The sequence below is a fragment of the Takifugu flavidus genome, chromosome 11 (genome assembly GCF_003711565.1).
Source record: "Takifugu flavidus isolate HTHZ2018 chromosome 11, ASM371156v2, whole genome shotgun sequence".
In the NCBI taxonomy this organism is placed as follows: Eukaryota; Metazoa; Chordata; class Actinopteri; order Tetraodontiformes; family Tetraodontidae; genus Takifugu; species Takifugu flavidus.
The window spans coordinates 12,197,922-12,224,063 of NC_079530.1; the positions used below are offsets into that span (position 1 = coordinate 12,197,922).

At 46.1% G+C, this 26,142-nt stretch overlaps 3 protein-coding genes and 1 long non-coding RNA gene across 5 annotated transcripts; 2 read left to right on the forward strand and 2 right to left on the reverse strand.

Moving 5' to 3' along the window:
• On the forward strand, positions 1-1,581 carry LOC130533835 (uncharacterized). 2 transcript variants are annotated; one of them, XR_008952679.1, is made up of 3 exons: positions 65-205; positions 321-1,021; positions 1,133-1,581. It is a non-coding gene; the product is annotated as an uncharacterized LOC130533835 (long non-coding RNA). The 2 variants fall into 2 exon arrangements; XR_008952678.1 differs by having other exon boundaries at positions 1-1,021.
• A 338-nt stretch (positions 1,582-1,919) lies between these two features.
• On the reverse strand, positions 1,920-3,447 carry prr18 (proline rich 18). Its single transcript, XM_057047543.1, has one exon. The coding sequence runs from the start codon at positions 3,273-3,275 to the stop codon at positions 2,511-2,513; it is 765 nt and encodes a 254-aa protein (XP_056903523.1). The 5' UTR covers positions 3,276-3,447; the 3' UTR covers positions 1,920-2,510.
• A 366-nt stretch (positions 3,448-3,813) lies between these two features.
• sft2d1 (SFT2 domain containing 1) lies at positions 3,814-12,647 on the reverse strand. Its single transcript, XM_057047544.1, has 8 exons — positions 12,429-12,647; positions 11,650-11,736; positions 10,969-11,051; positions 8,863-8,944; positions 8,735-8,770; positions 8,588-8,646; positions 6,981-7,010; positions 3,814-5,155 (listed from the first exon to the last, which is right to left on the reverse strand). The coding sequence occupies exons 1-8, from the start codon at positions 12,492-12,494 to the stop codon at positions 5,116-5,118; spliced, it is 483 nt and encodes a 160-aa protein (XP_056903524.1). The 5' UTR covers positions 12,495-12,647; the 3' UTR covers positions 3,814-5,115.
• Positions 12,648-15,045: 2,398 nt separating this feature from the next.
• On the forward strand, positions 15,046-25,932 carry mertka (c-mer proto-oncogene tyrosine kinase a). The gene is given in 20 exon segments (XM_057047997.1): positions 15,046-15,281; positions 15,699-16,005; positions 16,074-16,174; positions 16,243-16,413; positions 19,312-19,398; positions 19,480-19,595; positions 19,675-19,864; positions 20,297-20,442; positions 21,882-22,026; positions 22,981-23,131; positions 23,609-23,694; positions 23,781-23,876; positions 23,972-24,052; positions 24,137-24,229; positions 24,318-24,436; positions 24,513-24,622; positions 24,700-24,859; positions 24,925-25,061; positions 25,192-25,398; positions 25,400-25,932. Coding segments are annotated over 20 exon segments (2,841 nt in total). The 5' UTR covers positions 15,046-15,187; the 3' UTR covers positions 25,644-25,932.
• The last annotated feature ends 210 nt before the right edge of the window (positions 25,933-26,142 follow it).

The window sequence follows — 26,142 nt, forward strand, 5'->3', positions numbered from 1 at the left end:
CAGGACGACGAAAAACAGTTCGCACTGTTGTGGGGAGTCACCAACTCACTAAAAGGTTAAAACACAGAGAAAAACATCGCGTGGTGCAAAGGACCCAGTGTGTTTGTTGATTTCAGTGCCTGCTTGTATTTCAAACGCATAAATGGATCCCACTCCTCCTGCTGGGGCTGAGACCAGGACTCCACTCGTTTGGTCCGGCTCTTGTGTAGGTGTTCATCCTTTTGCAACAGCAAATACACAGAATTTCATTTTGAGTGGGAGTGAGCTTGTCTGAAGATTAAAAGACAGAAAGAAGACACGTCTTTGCTAATCCTTTTTAGCCTCTCATTTCCCAGGAGCAGCGTCCCACACAGAAGCCCGGAAACCACGGAAACACCGGAGCGCCACTTCCTCTCCTCCAAAGCCCTCGCCGTGTCCTGCATTCGAGGACATTATTTTGTAGGAGTCTATTCTGCCCCTGCGGTTTTTCAGTGAGCAATAACATCCTCCTGGAATCCTTGTGATGGTTTATCCTCGACAGATGTCACAAAAGGAAGTTTCATTTTTGTCTTTGCACGACTCTGTGGACCCAAACACATTTAAATAGTTGAAAATGAGCTAAAAAGAGGGAAGGAAAAGAATTTGTGCCACAATGCAATAATAAAGGTCATTTCCCTGAAACCAGCAAGGCCTTTTCCAGGAATCCGGAGATGTCCTGGAAAAGGCCTTGGATTTAACAGGCTACTGCTGAGTGACCCTTAGCAAAGTTTACAGGCTGAGTCCGTCCAGGAAGTGTCGGCTTTGCCCTTCTCACAAAAGGTGATGGAAACAGGCGGATTTATCAGTTCCGTTACCGCGGTGATGTTGCTGTGGCTCCCTGCCACCACTTTTTTGCCAAGTGTCTCGGAGGAGCATTACTGGATGCTCATGTTGCTTCATTATTTTACCTTTAAAATGTAGATTCAAAGGAAATTTGGTGTAGCGACTGCAGCTGCAGCCTGGCAGAGGATGAATGGGCGGAGCTAAAAAGAGGCAAACGAAAGTAAGAAAAAAGTCTAAACTATAAATGCTGGGTCACGGTGGTTCCACGTGTCACCAAGCTGCCCCATTCTGCAGCTTCTGCTCATTCAGAACGCCTATTTGGTCCCTGCAGCCCCCAGGACGAGGACAGACGGGCGGAGGGGACAGACGGCGGCATGGAGACGGACCCAAACAGAAGGCCCAAGTGAAATAGCACAAAAGAGGAGCGATTACGCAACAGAGCCGCAGATGAAACCAGCAGAGAGGAGCCGGGCGGTGCTGAATGGGCCTTGGTACACACCGTACTGGCCTGTACACACACTTCAGCGGGGGGGTCGTGCACTCAACTGGGTTGTTCCCAACAATGTTCTGACAGAAAAAGTGTTTATCTGAAACTGAAGCCTGAGCTGTGACACCACACACACGCATGCACACACACACATGCTGGTTTCCAAGTAACTGGAAACACTGCAGTTCACACTGTACACACAGACTCACACTTTGTTCAAGTTGTGACCCTGCAGCTTTATTAGTGCGTGAGGTTTACATTAGTGCTTTTATGTAATAACAAAACTAGAGCGGTTTTAGTTCCTTCTTTACACTTCCTCCCCCTGAACATTCAAACGTGATAATATGTGGCTGACCTTCACGCTTTGCACGTTTCTGTTATTCAATAAAAGACAGATTGGGGTGATTTACTCATGGTATGGGCCCTGTGCACACCCTGCTTAACGGGACGTCTAAGAAGCTTACACTAATGCCCAAGTGGCCCCAGGTAGAGTAGCTACAGCAGCAACAAAGAACCTTTAAAATACTGGCCAAAAATGTGGGAGAAAAGAATCCAAATCACCACGATGTGAGAGAATTATGGAAGAGGCACAGTAGACAGCGTCAGAATTAAAAGGATCAAAGAAACCTGCTGATTTTTTTTAAAGCTTTACTTCAAAAGGCATAAAATCATCGACAGGAAATAAAATCGTTTGACAGTACAAATAATTCGTAAATATTAAATACTGTTAAACCCTATAGGGCGCAGCCCTCTCAGAGGAAACGTAGGGTCCAGTTTGGTTTCAGCAGCCGGCGTCCTGTTGTCGGCAGCTTATTGTTCTCCAACACAAAGGAGGAGATTCGCGTTCCTTCACGCGGACGCGCCTGCTGATCAACAAGCGCGCAGCTGAAAACAAAAACACGTGCAAAAGACGGGAATTGTGGTGTGTTTAATTCAAAACTTGATAAGAAAACGCTGAGAAGAGGCGTGGAAATCACGGAGCAACGGGATCCACTGCGTTGCTTTTTTCCTGCTGTGCGTTGAAGGTGCATTCCTCTAACTCCAGCACGGTCCAGACATCTACTTTTAGATGGTTTCCTCCTAGTTTGGCGACATTTGCGATGCCAAATAATTCAGAAAACAAGCCTGAGATTGCGCCGAAGACAACCGACGTGCGTAAAGCCGTCAGTACATGAGCACAGGAGTCCATCATCAGCTGCGAGCAAAGGTCAAGTACCAGGTGTCAGCAGCCCTTCAGCGGCGGCACCGAGGAAAGTTTGTCGACTTTCCCCAAGGCGGCGGCGTTTTCTACCCCTTTGAGCCACTCCTTACATTTCCTCACCACAGTCTCATCCACGTCGCCATCCTCCTCCTCGTACTCCACGTCGTCGTACTTGTGCTGGTCGTTCAAAAGAGAGATTTTGACAATAGCCGTGATGTCCTGCTCCGCGCCCTCCGCTTTGGTGCCCGGCGCGCCGCCTCTGGCGCCTCCGTGCGCTTTCTTGGATGGAAAAACTCGCCTGTTCCGAAAGTCCGTCGAGGCGCAGCACTTCTGCTGCCTCGCCATCATCTGCTTCTCGAGGTTGCGCTTTTGGAGGACGAGAATGGCTTCGGGCGTGAGGCTGAGGGTGAACTGGATGCCCTTCTTGCCATCCTCTTTGCCGCTGAGCTGTCTGCTAGAGTCCATGGAGCTAGATCGCCTGACGCCTCCGGATTCCTGAGTTTTCGGCACCGCCAGCCAGGAGCATTTTCTCTGGGTGTCATGTGCGGCATCCACCACCTGAGTTGGGCTTTTTCTCACCTCTTGTTGGGCTCTTCGCCCCAGATTCCTTAAATTCGCAGAGGTCCAAGAAACCGACTGCTTCTCCTTGTCGGATCCCACTTTGTCCCTGCTGGGTTTGCTGGTGAGCTCATTTTGAGGAGGCTCTCCGCTGGCTTTCTTTTTCCCGAACAGCTCCCGGCCAGGAGAGGAGATTCGCTGGGGGAGGCAGATGGGAGGAAAAGGCATTTTGTCGGCTGGAAGTAATCAGGATATAAAAACGTGCAAATGCCCGAGGTGCAAATAGGGAAGACCTGCGCAAAGCGGGCATCATCGGACAGCGACGTGGATAGAGACCACCGCCTGTGCACCTGTTGTCCTCGCAGACTAATACGCGCAAAGACGCACACTGGCTGCCTTATGAGCCGGCAGACAGGGAGGCGTGGCCAGGAGACGCACGGAACAAAGCCACGATACAGCCGTAGTGATGTCATTTCGTGTTTTCTCCCCCCCCCCCAAAATCAAGCCCACATCAGATCTCTGTGCACATGAAGCAATTTTGATCAATTCAAAACACGCTGGACAAAATCATCCGAAATAAATGATTGTTGCGTCAGTCTGCTTTGACCTTTTCCGTCGCACTGATGTGCGCGTGTCCCCCAGCCTCAAAAGCCTACAGGACATGTTTAAGCCATGCGGGGGATGCAGAGAATATTGATTTCGCCTCTTTTTGTCATGCACTTTCAGTCAGGCAGTTTTAGATTGGACTGTAAAAGAAAATCAATACTTGTTTCTACAGTTTATTCGAAATCGCCAGAGGAAGCATTTTGCAATTACAGTCATGGAACATATTAACAGGCTGCTTTGGCACATGAAAATAAAGAAAGTTCTTCTTTTTAGGCAGCTGAACAAGTATATTAGTTTAAAAAATGAATATGTTGGGAAGGGCACACAGGCTGGTTTATAGGTCGCTTGCTCCCTCTTATTTGTGACTTCATATAGAGACAAATGGTTTTAAACAAGAGGGGGCGAACAAAACTGATCACAAAAACAACTGCGCTGCCTTCATTCGTCCCAATTATCCTACCCCCGAGATTAACCGTTCCAGGATTTGCCGGGTCTCTACCAAGATGGCTGAGCACGTGGCGCTGATGGGAGATTTTGTCCACAGTAATCCTCCACATCATACAAGTGTCTAATGAAACCGCTGAAATCGGAGGCTCTGGAGCAGAAAGCCTTCCAAAGTAGAATTAAGTAGGGAAAAAAGGCCTGAATCAGTGCTCGGAAAACCTAAAAATTTTGCAGATCAAAGTTGGTAAAACATGTCAAATCCTAAACTCAACTAAGAAAAAAGAACCTTTATAAAAAAAACAATTACTTTGCCTTAAATAGGAAGATCGGACTCTAAAACAATACCTAGCTCATCATCAGGCTAATGTGAACACGTGCAACACAATGGGGGTAGGCTGAGGTTATGAATCTTGCAGAGGGGGTTGTCATGACAACCACATGCTAGACATAAATATATATGTGTGTGTGTGTGTGTGTGTGTAGAGACCAAGAGAGAGGAAAAGTAAGGACCCAGTGCAAGCTAGGTTATTAGGTCATGTTTAAACCACAGTGCTCAGAAAGGCGTAACTAAACGCATCATTGCTGCATCTGGCAGGAAATCAAATCACAAAAAGGTGGAGCAATTTTAATTGGATTTGATGGGGGGGGGTGGTGCAGTCATACATTTAAATTTCTATCTCTTTCGCCAGTTAAATATTGGAAGTGATGTTGTGATATTCTATATTGTCTGTCAGGCAATACAGAATATAATGAAGATGTACATACGAGTGTGTAACGTGAAGGAACGTTCACTTTATATATGAATGCACACAGAGATTCAAAGTTCCCTAAATGTCATAAAATCATCTGAAAATAAAGTACATTAATTAGATACATTAAGATTTAAAGGGACTCATGTCTCGCAGATCAAATATAGAAACATGACAGATCACAGCATTATTTACAGAGCAAACTGTCTCAGAGCTGCAGTTATGTAGAGTAGGACCAGTCTTGGAATTCAGCCCTGCAGGGAGGAAGCTTAACTCAGACAGGTGGTGAAACATTTCATCACAGCGTCCCTGTAAGAAGCACAGACAAGACAAATGTGTTTAAAGATGAGCGGAACAAAACACAGAAAACAGAGCAAAACAAAGAGGCAGAAAACAACGAGGTGCTTGGCAACGATACGGGAGGTGCAGCTCTGTCACGCGGAAAAAATCAAAAGTGGCGCCCGTCCGTTGTGAGGGTGATTTGGGCGCGGCTCGCCATGAATTAGTGAGCGTGTTGTGGCGGGGAAGCAGCGCGTGCTGTCAGCGATGGGGGCTTCCCGTCTCCAGGTGCTCTCACTGTTGAAGGATGATGCAATACGCGGTCGCTATGGTTACCACGGATGGGGCTCCTTGCTCTGGCATTCAGTGTGTTGCTATGCAGACTTCGCCTGCAGCCTCAGTTAAATTTTCACTGGAGGAGGTGCGAAACCCGTCAAGGTTAAACGGAGATATGGGGTGGGGGGTGGGGGGGGGGCAACAGCAGTCTGAGGTGGTGGAGGAGGGGAGGTCAGCAGACCAACGGGTCCTTCAGATGATTTATCCATCATCCGATGCATGGAAAATAAACCTTTCCTCTAACTGGTGCCGCCTGGCTTGACTGTGCTCTCTGGAGGTGGGATGCTGACAGATTTCTCCAGTTTGTGTTCTAAAATGAGAGCCCCCGGGGGGTTGTGCATGGAGCCGGTTTAAACGCCCTCCTCCGCCAGTAGGTGGTATAAATAGGTAACTGAGCCAAATACATTAGAGGATCAAGCCTCTTGACCATGCGGTGCTGTGGCCTGCCAGGTATCAGTTTATGTGTGGGTACCGGCAAGGACGGGAAGAGAAGGGAGTCAAACGTGACGGGACGAGATAAAAACATTCCGCTTATTTAGCCGCGTGTGGTAAACAGAGAAGGGGCTGGAACAATCCCAGCAGATAACATGACAAGCGTATTAAAGTAAGAAGCTTAAGGGTGACAGGAAAGTGTTTATTAAAAACGTGATCGCGGAGTAAGTTCTCTCAAAACTGAACCAAATTTGCATTTCACCAAAGGAATTTGTTCTTTTTTTTTTAAGAGCGGTATGAGAAAGGCTCTTTGTCTCCCCTTTGCACCGTTGTCAGAAACCAGGCTGGGGGATGGGGGAGCTCGTGAGGCTATGGGACGTCTTTCAGCTGTCCGAACGGATGAAAGCGTCAACCTAATATATGACACACAATTGGGGGGGGGGCTGGACGGGTGGGGGTCAAACCAAACAAGACGTAATCCTGCATACGTCACACCTCACTGGTTGGCTCGGTGAAGGCACGAGATGTGTTTTCTTTCATTTTAGGTCATGTGCTCACTCGAGGCCTTCCGCTCCGTCCTTTAACGCACGCCGTCCTCCACTGTTGACGAGACGTTGGGGACAACAACTGCTGACCTATCGGATCTTTATTTTAATCTTTCATGTGCTTTGATCCTAAAGAGCTTAATGCAGGCTCATCGTTTCCAGAAGGAACTATTTAATTTGGATAATATGGATAAAGCAAATATCAAATGGCAGCCGTGAGGGGTGCGAAACAATAAGCTGCCATTTGTTTGACACAGCGCTGGTACTCAGCAGGGATTACAGCCATATGGTGACGGCAAAGAGTGTTTGGAGGTAAATAACATGTTTTTCCCCAGAAGGGTCACCACGAGGATCACCTTACCACCACAGTATCGTTTAAACACAAGACATTCCAGAGCATAGGTGAAGTCAACGGTTTAAATCATTGATTCTGGCAGCTGATATTTAAGCTGTGTTCCGGTGGAGTAACACGGCCTACGGACCAAACAGCAAAGGTTTTAACATCGGCGGGCAAATGATTCACCACAATCACGTCATCTTACCTGGCAAATGGAATGTAAGAGATGCTGTACCTGAAGGAGAAAGCACACCAAAAATCAGCTGGTGACCAGTTATTCTTTAATATAAACTGCAAATCAAGCGATATAAAAACTGGCAAAACATTCCATCTATAACAAACCAATAATTTGAGTAAAACCACAAACGACCTTTAACCAGGACACGAGCAGAGGGCCCAGAGTAAAATCTCCCCTGGCCTTGGGGATTAGGCAAATTTAAGTGATTTAATCTTGTGACTGAAACCTAAACGGGGCGTTAAACAAAAAACACGAGCAGGAAGCGACTACACAAAAATGAACCCTGATCCAATGATCCAACACACAGGACAATGTTCCAAATATGGGAGGAATTTGGTGGAGGAGCTGAATACTGAGCGAGTACAGCCGCCATCTGTTTGACCTCCACGTTATTGTACCGCAGTAAATGGAACATAAATGCTAAAAAGGCCAGTGTGTGCCATTATTCCCCTCCCACAGTCTGTCATGTTGCCTGTGGGACTTTGCCCCCATCTGCCTCCGCGGTTCAGCAGCGACATCTTACGGATCCGCGTTCATACGGACGTCTGAGTGCCTGCGTGGGACTGCGCGATGCCCCCGTTTGGTTAAAAATAAACCTAAGATGTGTGACTTGCGGTTGCCTTGGTGATGCGGCGGAGAAAGAGGAGGCAGGACGGAAGTGTCTGGATTACACGAGGGTGCAAAAATGCAGTTGACACTTCTGACAGGACCGTTAAGTGATGGGTTGATGTTTGTTCATTATCTTCCTCCTACTGCTGCGCTGTCTCTGTGTGCGCTCCAGCTATTGTTAGCCCGCCGCGCAAAGACGTCCAAATTATTGAACATTCAAGTGCTGACATGCCCAAACTCATCACTCACGGGATTTATTTGACAACTTTCAAAACCCACTCCTTATGTTCCATTTATGGAGCCACTCTGAAGGATTCAGAAGGCCAAGTATGAGGATTAAAGCATCACCTTCCGCTAAAAATGGACATTTAGACATAAAATGCTATTTATAACTAATAAAAGCTTTTATGCAGCCATTAAAAAGGAGAATTTTTGCAAATTTAAGGGAAAAAAACAACCTTGTGAATTAGTCTGCCTACTAATACGTACAATAAACTTTGAGTGTGTACATATTCAGGGATGTGTGTATTCTAACTGCACAGTTCGCTGGTAGTTGCAGCCAAAGCTGGGGGTGAGCTGAGGAAGCTTTGTTTCATGTGCAAATAGAACAGGTGGAAATTCCAGCCTGTCTGGTCTAAGTAGGCCTCCGGTGATCCAGGCTGCAACTGTGTTGCCTGACGACCTACTAATCAATTACCGCTGTCAGGGAACTGAATCAGGCGATTAAGAAAGAAACCAAAAACTAAATGGAATGAGGGATCATTTGCAGCCTTCCGCTGTGGCAGGGCTGAAGGTGCGCTGGCACACTGCCCGTGGATCTGTTCGCAGTTATAAGTCAGCTTAAGGCCTCAGCGGCACAATTACCTTAACTCGTGGACATTAAAGACAAGCCAGGTCAGCAGCTGCCTGTAGTCTATAAGGACAGTTGGACAAATGCCAAGAGAAAGGATTCCAGTCACACTTACCAGGTCATAGCCAAAAACTGCAGAATACAGAAGATGATAGCCAGGCCTTTTTTGCGCCACTGAAAATGAAAGAAAAAAAACCCGTTTGAGCCACAACACCTGTGAAAATGGATGGGAATAGTTTCAAATTCTGCATCTTCTACTCACCCAAAACACAGCACAGAGTGTTAAGACGAGGCAGAGCTGTTGGAATACCAACAGTTTTGAGTCAAAGTCAAACTTAGGAGAGAAAGAAATGACGACCCACGGAACCAGCCGACACTAAAAGGACTTACCAGCATGACGATTGTGGCGATCAGTCTCGTGGGTTCAAACATGCGCTTCAGCTGTCTGAGTGGTCCCATCAGGAAACAGGTGCTGGCAAAGGACAGGAATGAAGGTGAACACACATAATTGTCACTGTTGTGTCTGGGAAACATGTGTTTTAAACGTCCTGTTTTTATAGCTCAGTCTGCAGGGGCCCGGGCTCAAAGGCAGAGGGTTCTTGGTTCAACCCCTGGTTGCAGACCAAAAAGGACAAGAACTATTCTGGGGCAGCCTTTTCACTTTCCTTTACCTCTTCCTTAATGCATGTGCATGTGGGCTCTATCGGCCGTTCAAAAAGCTTCATTCAGATAAAACAATCCCCTAGTGGGATTAATAAACCATGTCGGCCATTTTAAAAACCTCATATTTTTGAGAACTTCCTGGACTCTTCCCCGGGATTTCTCTGTCAAGGTCTTCCAACAGACAAAACATTTTCCTAGAAATGCTCTCCATAAAGCCCAGTTAACAATAAAATAGCTAGTCATCATTATTCAAAAGATGTTTTTTGTCTTTCAATAAAAGGTAAAAATTCCAGAATGATAAGAAATAGCTCAGAAGCGGGTAAACGGACACAACTCTCTGTACAGCTACGTTAAAATGAAAGATGCCACCATATCTGCACCCGGTGTAACGATTAAGAACGTGTGAGCCCCACGCGCCCGAGACTCCCTGATGATGCATGAGTGACGTCAGTAAATGTAACAGGACAAAGGCCTTCCCCGCTGACGAGGCGTGCAGATCCGAGGTCAGCGAAGCTGAGTGGGTAGAGGCGGCGTCACGGCTGCCGGATGAGACGCAGGACGAGTCCTGAGACGCGGGACGGGTCCTGAGACGCGGGACGGGTCCTGAGACGCGGGACGGGTCCTGAGACGCGGGACGGGTCCTGTGACGCGGGACGGGTCCTGTGACGCGGGACGGGTCCTGAGACGCGGACGGGTCCTGAGACGCGGGACGAGTCCTGAGACGCAGGACGGGTCCTGAGACGCAGGACGGGTCCTGAGACGCAGGACGGGTCCTGAGACGCAGGACGGGTCCTGAGACGCAGGACGGGTCCTGAGACGCAGGACGGGTCCTGAGACGCAGGACGGGTCCTGAGACGCAGGACAGGCTCGGCCTCCGTCCGCTGAGAGGGATCGATGCCTACTCTAACTCTTCTGCTGATAAGATGCCTTTAAATACTACATGTGGAGACGCCGTCTCATTACATTTACATTTTTAGAGTTGGAGAAAATGTTTAATATAGCGCTGTCAATATGAATGTACAACAGGGATTTGTATAAAACTGAAAATACGTTTAGAAGTCCTCAAATATGACATTGGTGGTTGGTATTATAGATTAATTTAAAGGGCGTGAACGCAACGGATGACTCCTCTTAAACCTTCTGAGCACCCGATACGTGAAATGGACACTGTTCCATATGGGAAATAGGCGTGGTTTGTCCAGATTAAATAATATATAAAGCTAATGAAACAGAAGGCCTGTGGTGTCTAATCCTATTACAACATTACATAACAGCCATCAGAAACAATAATTAACAGCACAACATCCGTTTGGTCCTCATGAAACCGGCTGCCCGATTATCCGAGAATAATTTATGGTTTCACATCATAACGTGTTTGCATTAGCGGAAACATTTAAGTCTGTTGGCCTTCAAGACCTTCAAACATAGGCACATTCTAAATGTGAAATCTCAGCCATAAAAGGCTGTGGGATGCATGGGGACCACGTATCGTCTGGTCAGGAGCAGCAGCTAAAGCTAAACTAGATAAATGTTTAGAAACTTGACCTTCCTCCTGTGAGGAACGGTAACCACTTATCATTGGTGTTGAGGTGCTCCTCAATACAAACGAGCACGACGCAGAATTTCATTTTTCCATTTTGGAATTATAAAGAAAGACTTTGCCATTTTCAGGGCAGAACACAGAGCTTCTGATTGTCCAAAAGGAAGCAGGACTAATGACAATGATGCATTGTTGTTCAGTGAGGTTTCCCCGTTTTCCCACCATGTCTGGGGAGAACCATAACTTGAAGCAGTAGAGTTCGGATGATTCCATCTGGATCTGATGAGCTTTACCTGGAAAGAGCTGCAACATTTCCTATTGTGTAGAAGACGGCAAAAAGTTTGATTCCATTTGGCAGGAAAAGCAAAGCTGAACCCTGGTAACAGAAAACAAAGTTATGCAGTTGAAGTCAATCTATCAACTCAGTTCAAAGCTAAAAGCCCAAATCCCAGAAACCCCTCAGGCTGACATGACTTAAAAATGAATCCAACCGGGATTTCTACAGGCTCACGTTCACTAGCTCCCCCTTGTGTCAAACAAATGGGTTGAAAGCCTTTTCTACATGATATAACCTCCACCCCTTTAGAATTTTGTCTGTCTGGTTCACTCAGTCAATTTGGCCAGTGTCACCCTAAGACATTGTGTTTCTTCTTCACTTTTTCTACAACACCATTCCTAAAGACTCCCCATCATTGCCTACAGACTGAGGTTATGTCTCAGTCTATATGGCAGCATTATGGCACGCATCAGCGTCTGGCATGTGGAACGACATGACACGCTTTATTTAAGGGACAAATTAAGCATGTGACTTTAATCTGCAAGGACAAGATACAGGAATGCTTTGTTTTAGGAAAGCTCAAACCCGCCACATGACACAGTTGGAATGTTGCTCGTAAACACCCTCGTTTGAAAGTTCCTGATATCCATAAGAATTCAGACGGTGTTTTTCTTCTTAGGTGAAAAAGGGAACTCACAAGTATTGAGCACAGGATGCCGGAGGCGAAGCATATGACGAACCATTTGAGCCTGGTGCTGTAGCTGAGAGAGGAGGCATCCAGGACCTGGGCGAAACAATGGGAGGATGTCACAACACCAGCGAAATGAGCATCACAAAGAGCTGCAAACTTCCTACTGATGATTAAATCAGGTCGCAGAAAATCCATTAAGAACACAGATAAAGTCGTGCTTCAACACAATAATTTAAATAACCACAACACCTTTGGCAGCACACTGACGGTACAGACATTTAACAAGTAGCAAAAACAGCTTTTAGATGATCAGGAGGCACATGGAAAAGAGAAAATATCGTCACATGATCAAGTAGTTATAAGAAGGTTCCCGTGACCAACTTACCTCATTTTGTCCTTAATTTGAATGCATGTAAAAAGTGCAAATACACAAACATATAAGGTAGAACTTTTTTTTAAACAGCTGCACAATATAACAGTTGCTGTTAATGTGAGATGAACACAAAGTTTGCGCGTGCGCGCGTGAGAGAGAGATCAAATGCAACACGAAAGTAGCTGATCGGCTAACTAATTTGATATTAACAGCTCGTGTTAACTACGCTTCAATATTTTTTTTAAAAAATGCATAGAACAACCGTAGATTTAAATTATACATATTATTTTGTTTGCTAGTAAAAGGGTGAATTTTGTGTTGCAAGAAGAAACTGAAACAAGCATAACGAAATGTCCCAGAAAGTTAGCATTAGCATTAGCGCTTTATCGCGTAGCTGTCACACACCGCCTACCTGGTCGGTGAGACCGCGCTCTTCGTTATCCTCTTGGCCGCTGAGTACACGGCGGAGCTTGTCCATCTTTACCTACAGAAATTAACAAAACTCAGGCAAAATGGAAACTTCGAGTAAACGTCGCCAGACTTTGGTGATAGTAGTAGTCGTAACAACTTCAATTTCCTGGTTCCCGCAGCGATGCGTTGCTACCTACTGACTCAGGATCAGTTTTCGTGTCAATCACGACCACTGCCACAGTTGCTCATACTCGACATGTAGGCGTGTCAAAAACAGACCGCAGATCAGTTCCTTCTACGTCATCAAGTGCACTTCCGGTCTGTTACTGCTGCTTTTACGTGCAGTCGGAAATTGTGCCACAATTATATAGAAACTAGTAAATCTGATGTATTTTTGTACTATCAACTCAGACTGTTAAGATAGAAATAAAAGATAAAATATGTATAGCTACCATGTTTATTTTTCATTTTATATTGATCATTCTAATCACATCAGCAAAATACATGTAAGCACAATAACATACAGAGAGTAATTAACAAATAATCATTCAACCGAATCTGTAAATTTCCCAGGGTTTTGTTGCCCTCTGGTGGTGACTATGTGAAGTGACAGGAACCTGCCAGAGTGCAGTCCAACTGTCTCCTGCTGTGTTTAGACCAAATCAGTGTCTTACCTCCGAACTGAGGGCGGTAGAAAATGCATTATAAACATTAAGCTTTTATTAGATATTAGTATTTAATGCTTATGTGGCGGAAGGAGAGGTGGAACGGTTGACGACAACGCCCCCTGGGGAATTTCACCCCAGGAATTAACCAGTGAACAGGCACACGCAGATAAATTTCTATTCCAGAGGCAGAGACGGGATTGAGGGTTATGCGCTACAATTTTATTAAATTCAATACTCAACAAAAAATGACGCAGCTATACAAAAGTAAAATTAACAAAAGGGGTGGACAGGGCTGGGGCCCCACCGGCAGGTAAAACTCAATTAGGGGAGATAAACCAACTAAAAACACCCGTGCTACTGCAAGCAAAACCACACACGAGGGGGGTGATGCAAACGCCCTCCACCAGGGGTTGGGTCCCCGCCGTGGCCCGCAGCACCTGTCCACAAATAAAAGGAAGAATTATAATGCTGGATACACACAATGCAGTCCTCCACAGCAGACAAAGGGGAGACACCTCAACAGAAACTAGGTGAAGAACCCGACCAACGACCCTGCTAACGACTCTCAGGTGACCACCCAGATTATTAGCATGCAGATGGTCCACAGGGGCTATACTGTATATTTTCAAGCTCTCTCCCCAGCGATTTCAGAACTGAAGAAGCCTTCTGGATAGAAGGCGAAACGTCTTCAAGAGAAGAAACCTTTTCTTAAATAATTCATTTGATTTTCTATGAATTCAGATCAGTCTTACTATATGATCTACAGAGAAGGGTTTGAATGCAAGCAGGCAAAAAGGAAGACTCAACAACGTCTGAAGAAGGTTGTATTGATTGTCAAAACATGGCTATGATATATATCCTATTTTGCAGTTAGTTTTATCTGAATTCATCACTACACGTAATACAACAGCTATATCTGCCAACACTGATAGACAGGCCTGTTGCAATAGTTTGATATTGTGATTAAGTGATAATGTCTTAATTCTATAGTGAGTGTTTGAATTTGTATCTTATATTGTGTTGTGAGGGTATTGTATGTGCTCCCTTTGGCAGTTTGTTGTGAACATGTCGTTTCTTGTATTGGTACCGAGTCAGGTGTCTGACCCTTGTAAATGTATTTTAACATAATTTCCAGGGTACTGCAGATAAAAAAATTAGCCTCCTGGCTAATTCTGGCTTTTTTAATCATGTGTTTTATGAAATTGTACGTTTTAAATAAGGATCAAGATTTTTAAATTTCTATGTGAATGTACAATATCAAGGTACTATAAATCCAATATTAGTCGGTCTATATTGGTGAGTGCTGTATTAACCACAGGGTGGTAGCATCGTTCCAGAAATCGATTGTTCTTTTATTGACAGAAATATCACTGAAACCTCCGAAAACACTGACCTGATTCATTCTCACATCACTAGGGATGATACAGTAGCTTTCTACTGGTTTCTAAGGTGAAATATTCACGCTTTTCAGATCTGAAACGAACCGATAAATGTCATAAAACTCACTGATGTGTATTGTTTTAACACGCTGACCTTGCAGATAACGCAAAGACAAAATAAAATGAAACAGCCGACATCATATCGATATCATTACACCATCTGTCATCCAAATCTTATCACTCGGTCACATATTTCCTTAAACCTAAAGAAATACCCGCCTATGCCATAGGACCATAGAGATGATGGTCACAATGTGTTTAAAATGCAAAATAAACACATGGAAAAATCATAAATAGCATTGACATTCCACAGCTGTAATGTTTTCGGTGTTTTGGCCCACCTTGCCCCCCCAGCTCCGCCTTCAGGAGCGTGTCCGGTGACGTCGGGTAAACTCTAACTCTCTCTCTCTCTCTCTCTCTTCTCTCTCTCTCTCTCTCTCTCTCTCTCTCTCCTCTCTCTCTCTCTCTCTCTCGCTCTCTCTCTCTCTCCTCTCTCTCTCTCCTTGGGTCAACAAACCCTCACGCTTGTATCGCGCATTCAGATCATTCCAGTCGGGTCATGTCGGTGGTCGGGGGCCACTAAAGAGTTGCGCCCCGCAGACTCGATTCAAGGCTCAACTAGAAGTTGTGGATGCGGCTCCCTGGGCAGGGAAATGACGAGCCCACGTTCCATCATGGAGAAGAACTCGCCTCCAAGCTGGTCCGCACTTTTGCTTTGTGCCGTGATCGCGCTGCGTCCGGCCATCGGTGAGTCCTGCTGCTTCAGGTCCGTCACATGTGGAAAACTCTCGGGAGCAAGTATGAACTGCTGGTCACTGTTGTTGGCTGAATTCTTCGGGTCATACAGTGGATGATGGAACTATCTGCTGTGTAATCTTTTCTCTTTCCATTGTTTTCCTTTTAATGATGCTTTTAGTCATCTTTAAAGTTCAGTTTAAACCTTAAAGGTCGGCATGAAAGGGCTGAATATAAGTTTTCATGCATTAGTTTATGCCTTTGGGATGAGAAGCAAAACATTTTCTGGTTGCTGTCAACAGTGCAGTTGACTCTTCACGAGACCTTTATGGATTCATATTTCTTGGAAACCAAAATGCTCACATATGGCCCTGCAATGACCCTGAAAGAGGTTTATTTGTTTTGTTTTTAAATGTGTCTAAATTGCAGCTCAGCCTCCGAAGAGTTCGTCCTATCATCCCCCCGAGCCTGTTGTGATGCCAGCCCATGGCCCGAGGGTCTCCCTGACCCCGGAGCAGCTCGGTCAGCTGCACTTCAAACCCACCGTGGGGGTCGTCCAGCTGTCCGAGGGCCACGAAGCCAAGTTCAACTGCTCCATCGACATCCCCAACGACAGACTGGAGCCCATCATCGCCTGGGTGAAAGACAGCCAAGACCTGGCAGGGAACATACAGGTGGCGATCAAGGACCTCCAGACGGTCACAAACGGGGTGGTAACCCAGCTGTCAGAGCTCAGGTATGCGGCCCACACGCCAGGAACACGCTGCAGGCTGCATCCTGATGAGGGGTCTCCGTGTTTTGCAGCATTAGCCAAGTGCAGCAGGCGGACGCTGGGGAGTACCGCTGCAGACTGGCCATCGACAACACACTGGTGGAGTCCCAGCCCATCGTCCTGGAGGTGGAAGGTCAGGTCCAGGTCTGATTCCAGCATCTTGGGAATTCTGCATTTTCCTCAACTGTGGTGAACCCGCAGGTCTGCCGACCTTTATCCGTCAACCGGAGGATCAGAACGTGACGAGAGGCGCTCCCTTCACGCTGACCTGCGAGGCGGTCGGACCTCCCGACCCCGTTCAGATCCGCTGGCTTCGGGACGGGCTGGCCAACAGTGACTACCACAACTCTCCCAGCAGCTTCTCGGTGTCAGGTGGGAATCGGTGATCTGTAATATCTGTGATGGTACGTGTAAAAGCGGACACCGCCGGTCGCTATGGTGACTGAGGAGGTGGTGTTCTGTTGTCTGAACCGAGCTGTCTAATACATGTGGTTCTACTGTAACATGGATAGAAACCCAAAGGAGACAGAAAGCAGCCTTCAGGGGAGGTCAGAAATGACAACGTGGTTTTCGGCTCATTTACCAGATTTCTGCTAAAGTCCACACACGTGCACACACGTGCACAGACATGCAGAGGCTCGCACTTCCTGTTTGCGCTAGTCTCGTGTAACACACACTTAAAGACCTGCAACATGTAAACGTAAGATAAAGAGATGAAAGAATCAAAGACAGTCCGCAGTACTGAGGAGTACTGAGTAATATCTGATAAAGAATATCAAATTATGCTGTTTACACGGTCACTGGAATAATCAGATAACGCCAGTAATTGGATAATGGTCGATTTTTTATGGTCCTAGAAGTTGGCCCAAGTTTCTTTTTACAAGAAGCCTCCGACAAGCGTGAGCTGTTGTTGTATTGGCCTGATGGACGTCATGCTGTCGTCAGTTTTGCTTGATCATCACATTAAGGAACCACAGTGGCTCTGAATGGTGGCAAAGCGTTCAGCGGGCCTAACGGAGCCAGAGGGACGTGTTGGCTGGTTTTTGTTCTGAATCGTCTCTGCTGTCTCAGCATCTGCGCTCTGCTTACTCTGCGATGACATTTATCGTCCGCGTCCCCCGCTGGAGGGGGGCCTCCTGACGCAGAGCTGACCGGCGCTCACATGTGACCACGCAGATGCACCACATGCGCTGAGGCAGGTGAAAGCACGAAGAGGTTAAAGTCAGGTTGGACGCAGGCCCGCAGGTTATTGAGCAGATTTACTCATGACAATGAGGCAATAAAGGCAATAAATAATTAACCCAGTCGTTTTGGGCACATAGGTTGACTTTCTAAGACCAAAAAGGTGTCCATGTGGCCTCACTGCCAGGCCGAGGTGACTCCGTACAACTAAGTACAACTAACTCAGTTTTCATAGACTTTCAGGGAATGCTAATGCTAAGCTAACCAGCTACTGGGAAGCTAATCTGCTGCTGCTTTATCTAATGTTTGGAAATTTGTTGCTTTAAAACACAGCATAACACACAATTCCAATATTTTATTGCATGTTTGACAAATTACAGTTTTTTCTCGGAATCCCAGAACCAAACCCTCTCAATCAGTCAACGCCCCACCTGATCTATATTAAAGAAGGGTTTTAGGGCAAAGGAAATTAAAATATTCCATATAATAATAAGGAATATTATATTTAATCAAGGCCAGTCTTGGTTGAACACTATATTTGGAAGGAAAATTGCATGAAATTGCATTCCAAACATGGACTCTCCCCTTCCTGCCTGCTACCTACACTCAGCCGTTTGTTATTAAAACATAAGCTTCCTCCTCTGGGCGCTCTACCCCTTCATTTCCAGCACTCCGCAGGCTAATCTCTCCCGCTGCGGCGATGCCGATTGAAGCTGAACCGGCCGAAGCTTGAGCTGCAGCTGTGGTCCAGCGTGTGCAAAGGCCGGGCCAGTAAAGGGGCGAGGGTGGGGGTGGGGTGGGGGTGGGGGTGCTGCGCAGGCAGTGTGTTCGGGGGCTGGTCCCGCGGACAAAGACCTCTTTCATGGGACGGCCCACTGTTTAGCAGGGCACAGACAGAAGCAGCAGAAAGTGTGCAGGACCAAATATGCAAACACACAACAGTTATTTACCTATTTTTACACCCGCACATCATATAAACGTTGGACAAACAGATGAAAAGACTTTTGAAACACTTGAGTTTTTGTAAAAACGGAGGAGCAGCGCAGAAAGCCTCTGGCAGCTGCATGTGGAATTTCAGCCTGCAATTTATCTAACCACACTTTTGGGTTTTGTTTGTGTGTGTTGTGATCCATATTCCAAATATAGTCGCAGAGGAAATGCAACTTTTTGAGCTTGTCATTTCCCCATTCCTGCAACTAGAAGACACCTATCACGAGTGTCATCTTGAGAATTTCGGGTAAACACCCACTTCCTCCTTGAATCTCTCAGAAGTGTAAATTGCTCAATATTAAATTATATAATAATGACCAGCTTCGTTTGTTTGCCCGGCTCGCTTCCACCGTCTGACCATCTGTTTGTAAGTTTGAAGTGAGGTATGTGGTGGTTACATTTCCACAGTTTGGCGAGGAATGCGCATGTGTGCGCTTCCCACAGAGCCCGTACATTAGATCTGATCCATGAGAACGCTTTACAACTTTTTTCCTGGCGAACCAAACCGTAATTACTGTTTTAAACTCGACCCTCGTTTGGCGAGGTCTTACTTTGCAGTGGGAAGTAAAGCGCCCATCAGCTTCTCTTCATGTTGGTTGGTTGTTCTGCAGATGATACAACAATATGCAACTTTTGTTCTAGTCATTCTTCAGAGGATGCTTTGTGGAAGTGTTTCGGACACGGAGGCAGTGCAAAACAGCGAACAAAAGGGACATTCTCTAGCAGCAGTCCAGGCCTAACATCCAGTCTGACACTGTAAAAGCCATTGTTAGTCTTTTACATTGGAGAACCTTTGCACTGTGGATGGCCCCATGTGGTGGATCTTTGAGGTATAATAAAGACGTCAGCCATATTTAGACTACCTCTTTCTCTCTCTCTCTCTCCAGGCTGACATGGCACTTTTTCCTCAGATTTACATTTGGCACAGAGGAAAAAAATCTATTATTTTCCTCTCAAATGTGTCATCGTGTCCCAGCATTGAAAGATAACTGCACATTGTCCAAATATTTAGCACAGATTTGACCTCGAGGAGTGTTTTCTTTAAACTTATACTGCAGTGAAAGTGCTACTCTGTCTTTTCCAACGTGTCTTTTGCAGGCGTGGACAAGTACACCCAGTTCAGCTGCGAGGCTCACAATAAGAAGGGGGTCACCACCTCCAGAGAGGCAAACATCAACATCAAGGGTAAGTCTGCACCTTCTGGGAGCCATCGTGCATTCCAACGCTCTTTAAGATGTTAACAAGAGCTTCCATGGTGCTTTGCAGCACCTCCCAGCCCAGTCACGGGTCTCACTGTCACAGAGAGACAGTCCAGTAAGCTGATGTTGAGCTGGAGCCCCGGACACGACGGTTTCTCACCAATAACAAAGTGTCACATCAGGGTGAGCCTCGTCCCTGTGCACACGTGCCCCCCCCGCTGGCCAACGCATTGGTCTTTACCGGTTTTCTGATTGATCCAAGGTCAAAGAGGTGAGTCGGAGGGAAGGAGAGGTGAGGATGACTCGGGTGATCAACGTCACAGCGCCGCCGTTCCACTCTGAAGTCCCCGGGCTGCAGGCTGTGACCCGGTACAACATCAGCGTGTCCTGTAGCAACGAAGTGGGAGCGTCTCCCGTCACCACGTGGATCCAGGGCGACACCACAGAGGGAGGTGTGTGACTGTTGTTGGCCTCACCCTCAGGATGTTTGGATCTCAGAGCTTAAACCGGCAGCTTTGATTCGGAGGGGTTTTCAAGCTCCAGTAGCAGTGTGCAAAAACAGGAATATGCGTTACTCACCGCACGACCTTGTCACAAAAATGTCGCATCCACTTGAGCTCCACATTATTTTCCCCTCCTGAAAGGTCACATAGGAAACTCTGAAAAAACATTTGAGGGGTGGGGCTCCTCTAAATTTCCTTCCTTCCTTCACCGTAGGGGATTGTTTAGCTGGCCAGTTTCCACCGAGCTCGGAAGTGGGCGCGCGCATAGCTGTAAATAAAGATTTCAATGGAAACGCGGCGTTGCTTTCTCTATGTGGCTGCGTATACGGTGCGTTTCTGGATCTCACTCCCTTTGTTTCCTTTGTTTCTTGTGCTTCCCAGTGCCGTCAGTGTTTCCTCGAAATGTCACGGTCCAGCTGAATGAGTCCTGGCTGTTGATCACTTGGAAACCTCCTCCAGATGATAAGATCAATGGAATCTTGCGTGGATATGATGTCATCGTCAGACACGGTCCTCTCATGACCAGAGTGAGCATGTTTTGCCCCAATTACCCTTTTATTGTGAATACTCATTTACTCATAACACTTTTAAAGTCACAATATCCTCGCTGCTATGGTGACAGTCATAAAGTTGGAATAAAATCTTTTTTAACCCTTGAAATGATCAAGACAGTTTAATTTTTCTTAAAAAAGCGTTCCTCACCTCAAAACCTTATTGATTGGGTCAAAGGTGATTACTGATGTTGCTAAATAGCACTTAAAAGAAGAAGTAAAATTGTACGAACTTTATAGGCAGCAAGGTATTTTTTTAAAGCTTCTTCCAGATCAAAAGTCTTTATTCAGCAAATCATTGAGAGCAATTCTACGCAGATGTGGAAAAGGACTTAAAACAATAACAGTAACGCACAGGCGCCACATTCTATGGATTTATGTGCTCTTCGCACAGACAATAAGTAATTATTGGGATTTTAAACATTTCAAAACTGGCTATCACAGTGACTCGTGTATGACGCCTCATAACCAATAACCCCAGTGGTCAGTCTGTGCTCTTCCCTTTAAATGACCTCCCCAAGCAGAGGTCAGCGCCCCCGTTATTCACCACCAGCAGCGCTCTTTCCACTCCTCTCCAAAAGGGAAGAGAAGTGTCTGTTTCACCCCAGTCTCCTGTGCATCACCCCCCGGTGCTGTCTGTGCGAGGTCTGCCTTCTCTCTGTCCCGCATTGGTGCACTATAGGACAAGAGTGCTTCCTGTCCTTCCGGTCTGTGCCGACTTTAAGAGAAGCTGACGCAGTGTTTTCTTTGCCGGCCTTGAGTCATTGCGGAGTAAACGGAGAACAAATACAACAGGATGTGCCCAAGAACAGAATATTCTTATGTGTCGGAGAGAAGTCGATGATGTCACGGCAGACAAAGGCTTTGCTACAGCGGTGACTGGAAGCGTGCACAACGACAGCACATTTAATCCCTTTTATAAACCGCTGATGAATATGGCCGAGGTGAGGAGTGATGAGCCTGATCCGTCCAGCCCAGAAGGGACACGGAACACGTGATACCCTCTGTTTGGGTCCACAGACCCGACAGGGCATTAATCATGGGCTGCCACCGCAGTGGTGAAGCTGAGGAACTCCAGATGCTGCAGCGCCGCGTTGTGAAACTGCGTCTGTCACATGTTCCCTCCCTCCCGTTGCAGAACACGAGCATATCCAGAAAGTTGCGCTCCTTCCCTTTTTTGCAGTTTCAGTATTTGTGGCAATCTACAATCTGAAAGTCCTTGGAATTACCAGGACGGTTTCAGATTTCGATGGTCTGCTTTTTAAAAAAACAAAGTGAAAGAAAAGCTTGTTATTGTAAGAGAGGGTAAGAAATGGGTGTGATGAGCTTATCTGAAAAGCAGCACAAATGTAAAAGATGGCTTGCCCGTAAAGTCATTGATAAATGTTGAAGTCTTATTTGTTTTTGTGGCACAGGCTAGAAAGGTCCACACGAACACCACCGTGGCGCTTGTTGAAGTGCAGGAATTCAACTCGACCTACAGCGTGGAGGTGGCCGCGTGCACGCAGGCGGGGAGCGGCATGGTCAGCCCGCGAGTGCTGCTGTTCGTGCCAGAGAACAGTAAGCCTCTGACCAGTTATCTCCCCATCTTATCATGTGGGATCTTTATAATTGAGCCAAGATGATTCTGCCCAATTACTGCAGCAAACTAAATTACAGCCTTGTAAATACAGATAAAAAAACCCATCAAATTCACCATATTTGTCCTGATTCAGAGAATATCGGACGTGAAAGATGCTACGTAATTATGAGCCACTGAGAATAAATTGTCAAATCACTTCAACCTCGGCTGAACTTTACACCACCAGCTAATTAGCAGGCACGGCTACTTTAGCTGAATATTGACTGGCATTGGGCAACACCACAGCGTTACTGAGGGTGAGATAATCCTCCCCCACCAGTGCACCCTTAAAACTCTTTGTAGTGCCATAAGCTTCTGTCTGCAATATAAATGTATTTCTTTTACTATAATTTCTCTTGTTTTAACTATGATATACGCCCCTTCGGGCATTTCCAGTGCGTCTTTTCTTTCAGAACCAGAGATACATTTCAAAAAGCAAAAACCATCTTCTTTCCTGCATGTTTTAGAGCAAAACTTTGGTGCAAAGATGCCTCCTTGTAACTTTGATTAACAGTAGTTAATTTGTATTATGTTTTTATGTTTACATTTGAAATTTCTTTTATATTATGTCACATCAATTTAGGCTGTGATTTAATGTTTGATTTTTCTTTCATTTATTCTTTGTGCAGCACTCTTATAGAAATCTTATTATTCATTCACATTGCTGAACATTTCAGGGCATAATACAATATCTGACTGTCACGCTGAGAAGCCACAGTAACAGCAGATGTTTTCTAGGGGTGATGATGGAGCGCAGGTCTAAATCTTTATTAACTCGCTCTAAAACAGCAGTGTGCACAGCTGCATTGCTCCAACTGGCTGTTCCAGTTCAATGAAGAGTGCACTTCTTGCTGCTGGTTGCTGTTTTTAAAACTTGCTCCTGGTTCCTTCAGAATCCGCCTCGTCCCCGACGTCCAGTCCTGACACCGGTGTTCCGGACTCTCTCTACATCGTTCTCGGTGTGGTCTGTGGCATCTGTCTTCTGATGATACTCCTCTTTGGGGCTGTCTTCATACACAAAAGGAATCCTACCTCCTTCTTCTGGTAGGCAGAGCTATTTTTCTTGTGATTTTATGTCCAACCCTGCTGTAAGTGTAACTGTCTTATCGCAGATGTTGTAGGTGACTCAGGCGAGTTGTTAAATTGCTGTAAAATCATAAAAAAATGTGATGCTCTGCTTCTTCTGTAATGATATCTGTGTAATAGTTCACTCAGTCATGTGACTCTGTTAATAAACTGCATTTGCTTCCTCTTATTCACCCCAGTCTGCACCTGAGGCAAGTAATAACTCAAGGGAGATGGGCAGCCAACAGCTGTATTATTTATCCTGTGTTTCTCATTATGGCTCATTGTGACTCAGCCTTGCCTGGCAGGATGTGCAAAATAATGTGTCACACACATATGTTGCTTACTTGTGAGGGCTTCCTCGCTTCAGCTGCATCATCCAGCTGTTAGGAGGCCCCTGTACTGACGATCTCCTTTGTTTTCCTCTTTTCTCTTGATCTCTGTCTCCCCCTGCAGGCGAATATTCGGAGGTGCAGAAAAGTTACAGCCCATCGTCGAATACAAACCGAGGAGCTACAACCGGTCAGCTGTTGGAGTCTCGCGTAGGTCCTTGAATACGGCTGAGAAATGATCACAAACAAACATTTTTGGTGTTAATGACACAAACTCAAATATGTTTTGTCTGCAGTTGCAAACCTTGGGATTAGCGAGGAGCTCAAAGCAAAGCTGCAGGACGTTATGGTCGCAAGGAGCCTGCTCTCCATCGGAAAGGTCCTCGGAGAAGGTGGGTGCACGGGATCTGCAACATCATTGATGTAGTTCAACACAGAAATGCTGCACAAAGCAACACCCGATAACTGTGGATTTTGATTTTAAAAGGGGAATTTGGCTCTGTGGTGGCGGGACGTTTGAGGCAAGCAGAGGGAACGTCCGAAAAAGTTGCAGTGAAGATGATGAAATGTGAGATTTTTGGAATTAAAACCAGCCGGTGCTCACTTCTGGTGTATGAAATCCATTTATATTTAGCTTGTTTCTCATTTTTAGTGGACAGCTTCTCTCAAAGAGAGATCGAAGAGTTCCTGAACGAGGCGGCGTGCATGAAAGACTTCAACCACCCTAATGTCATCGGGCTCCTCGGTAGGGCTGTTTGTTTCCGAGTACACTAATTTCTTTACTTTCTTCCAAATCGATGCCTTGATTGCATTTGCTGACTCGTTCCCTTCAGGGGTGTGTTTAGAAGTGGAATCAGAGCGTTTCCCAAGGCCCATGGTCATCCTGCCTTTCATGAAATACGGAGACCTACACAGTTTCCTGCTGAGGTCACGCCTGGGAGAGAGTCCAGTGGTACGATCATTCACACAGAAACACACTCTGTTACAGGCACAACACTCCAAATGAACACACATCTTTTTTCCCTTAGTTCTTGCCCACTCAGACGCTTCTGAAGTTCATGATTGACATTGCGTTGGGCATGGAGTATCTCAGCGGGCGCCACTTTCTGCACCGTGACCTGGCAGCTCGCAACTGCATGTGGGGTTTAAAGGCACATATTTGGTTCCTACCTCAAAGTGAAGAGCGATTTGTCTGACTGAGCTTTTTTGGAACAGGCTCCGTGATGATATGACGGTCTGCGTTGCAGACTTTGGATTGTCTAAAAAGATCTACAGCGGAGATTATTACCGGCAAGGCAGGATTGCCAAAATGCCAGTGAAATGGATCGCAGTGGAGAGTCTCGCCGACAGAGTTTTTACCATAAAGAGTGACGTGGTGAGTACCGATAAAACGCTGATCCTTTTTTGGAATGAAGCTGACGTCAGTCTTGTGTCACGCAGTGGGCGTTTGGGGTTACCATGTGGGAGATCGCCACACAGGGCATGACCCCGTACCCGGGAATCCAGAACCATGAAATCTATGACTACCTTCTCGCTGGGCATCGGCTGAAGCAGCCAGCAGGGTGTTTGGACCAGATGTGAGTGTCGAGTTACGGCAGATACACAACAGATTTTTAATCGAAACACAGCGACTTTTTGAAACCAGGTGCTTGATTGTGGTACCTAAAACGTGTTTTGATTCCCCTTTGTTTATCTACCCGCGTGTAGCTACGAGATCATGAGCAGCTGCTGGAGACCAGACCCATCGGAACGACCGTCGTTTCCACAACTGCGAGAAATGTTGGAGAAGGTGGCAGAGAAGCTCCCGGAGGCCTGCAGCAAAGACGACATCATTTATATTAACACCAGCTTCCTCGATGAAGACCCCGATGGAGAAATGCCTCCTGCAGAAGGGCCTTTGCTCAACTCGTCGCCGTGCTGGCCGACAGGCGGCGGAAAACTCGGTGGTGACCGCAGACGTCCACGAGAGAATGGAGGAGGAGGAAGAGGAGAACGGCCGTTACGTGGTTGTGATCTCCTCTGATCGCTCCCTGAGACCTCAGTCCGTGGACACTCCTCTTTTATCAGCTGACGCTTTCAGTGAAGCAGGTGGAAGCGCAATTACAGATGTTCCAGCTGTATATCACAGCTCAAGCGACACTGCGTTCCTGCTGTTGTGATCGGTACAAGCGCGTCAGAGTTGCCCCGTTTAGGACTATAAATGCCTCATTGCACTGGGAGCACCTTGAGTTGGACTTGTTGTGGTGTTATTGCAGCGGTAGATGCGTGATATGCCAGCCCACTGTTCATATCCATGTCTAATTCTGTCAGCATCAGGTGTGTTCCTGCACATTTTTTATAAGCTTGTGATACACTGATCTGTGAAATTGTTTTGAATTTTGTGCTGTTTTGTAAATATTGAAATAGGCAAAACATTTTTAAACTGGTGAATAAATAATTTCTTCATGATTTCGTGCATTTGTGATTTTCTTACTTCTTTTTTTGTTTTCTGGACAGCTAACGTCCTATAATTTATCATCATAATCATGTTAATTATGAGCAGTGACGTTTTGCAGGAAATACAATTTGAGCCCACAAACATTACGTTTAGTTTAGACTTCAATCAATTTTGGTGTATAGAAATAAGATGTAAGCTTTAAAAAACATTAAAAAAAAAAA

Coding starts and splice junctions, on each gene's coding strand:
- prr18 (XM_057047543.1), bottom strand. CDS start 3,275: ATGCCTTTTCCTCCCATCTGCCTCCCCCAGCGAATCTCCTCTCCTGGC.
- sft2d1 (XM_057047544.1), bottom strand. CDS start 12,494: ATGGACAAGCTCCGCCGTGTACTCAGCGGCCAAGAGGATAACGAAGAG. Junction 7,011..8,587: donor CAGTTTTTGGCTATGACCTG/GTAAGTGTGACT, acceptor TTTCTCCTTCAG/GTACAGCATCTCTTACATTC. Junction 5,156..6,980: donor TCTTACATTCCATTTGCCAG/GTAAGATGACGT, acceptor TGCTTCTTACAG/GGACGCTGTGATGAAATGTT.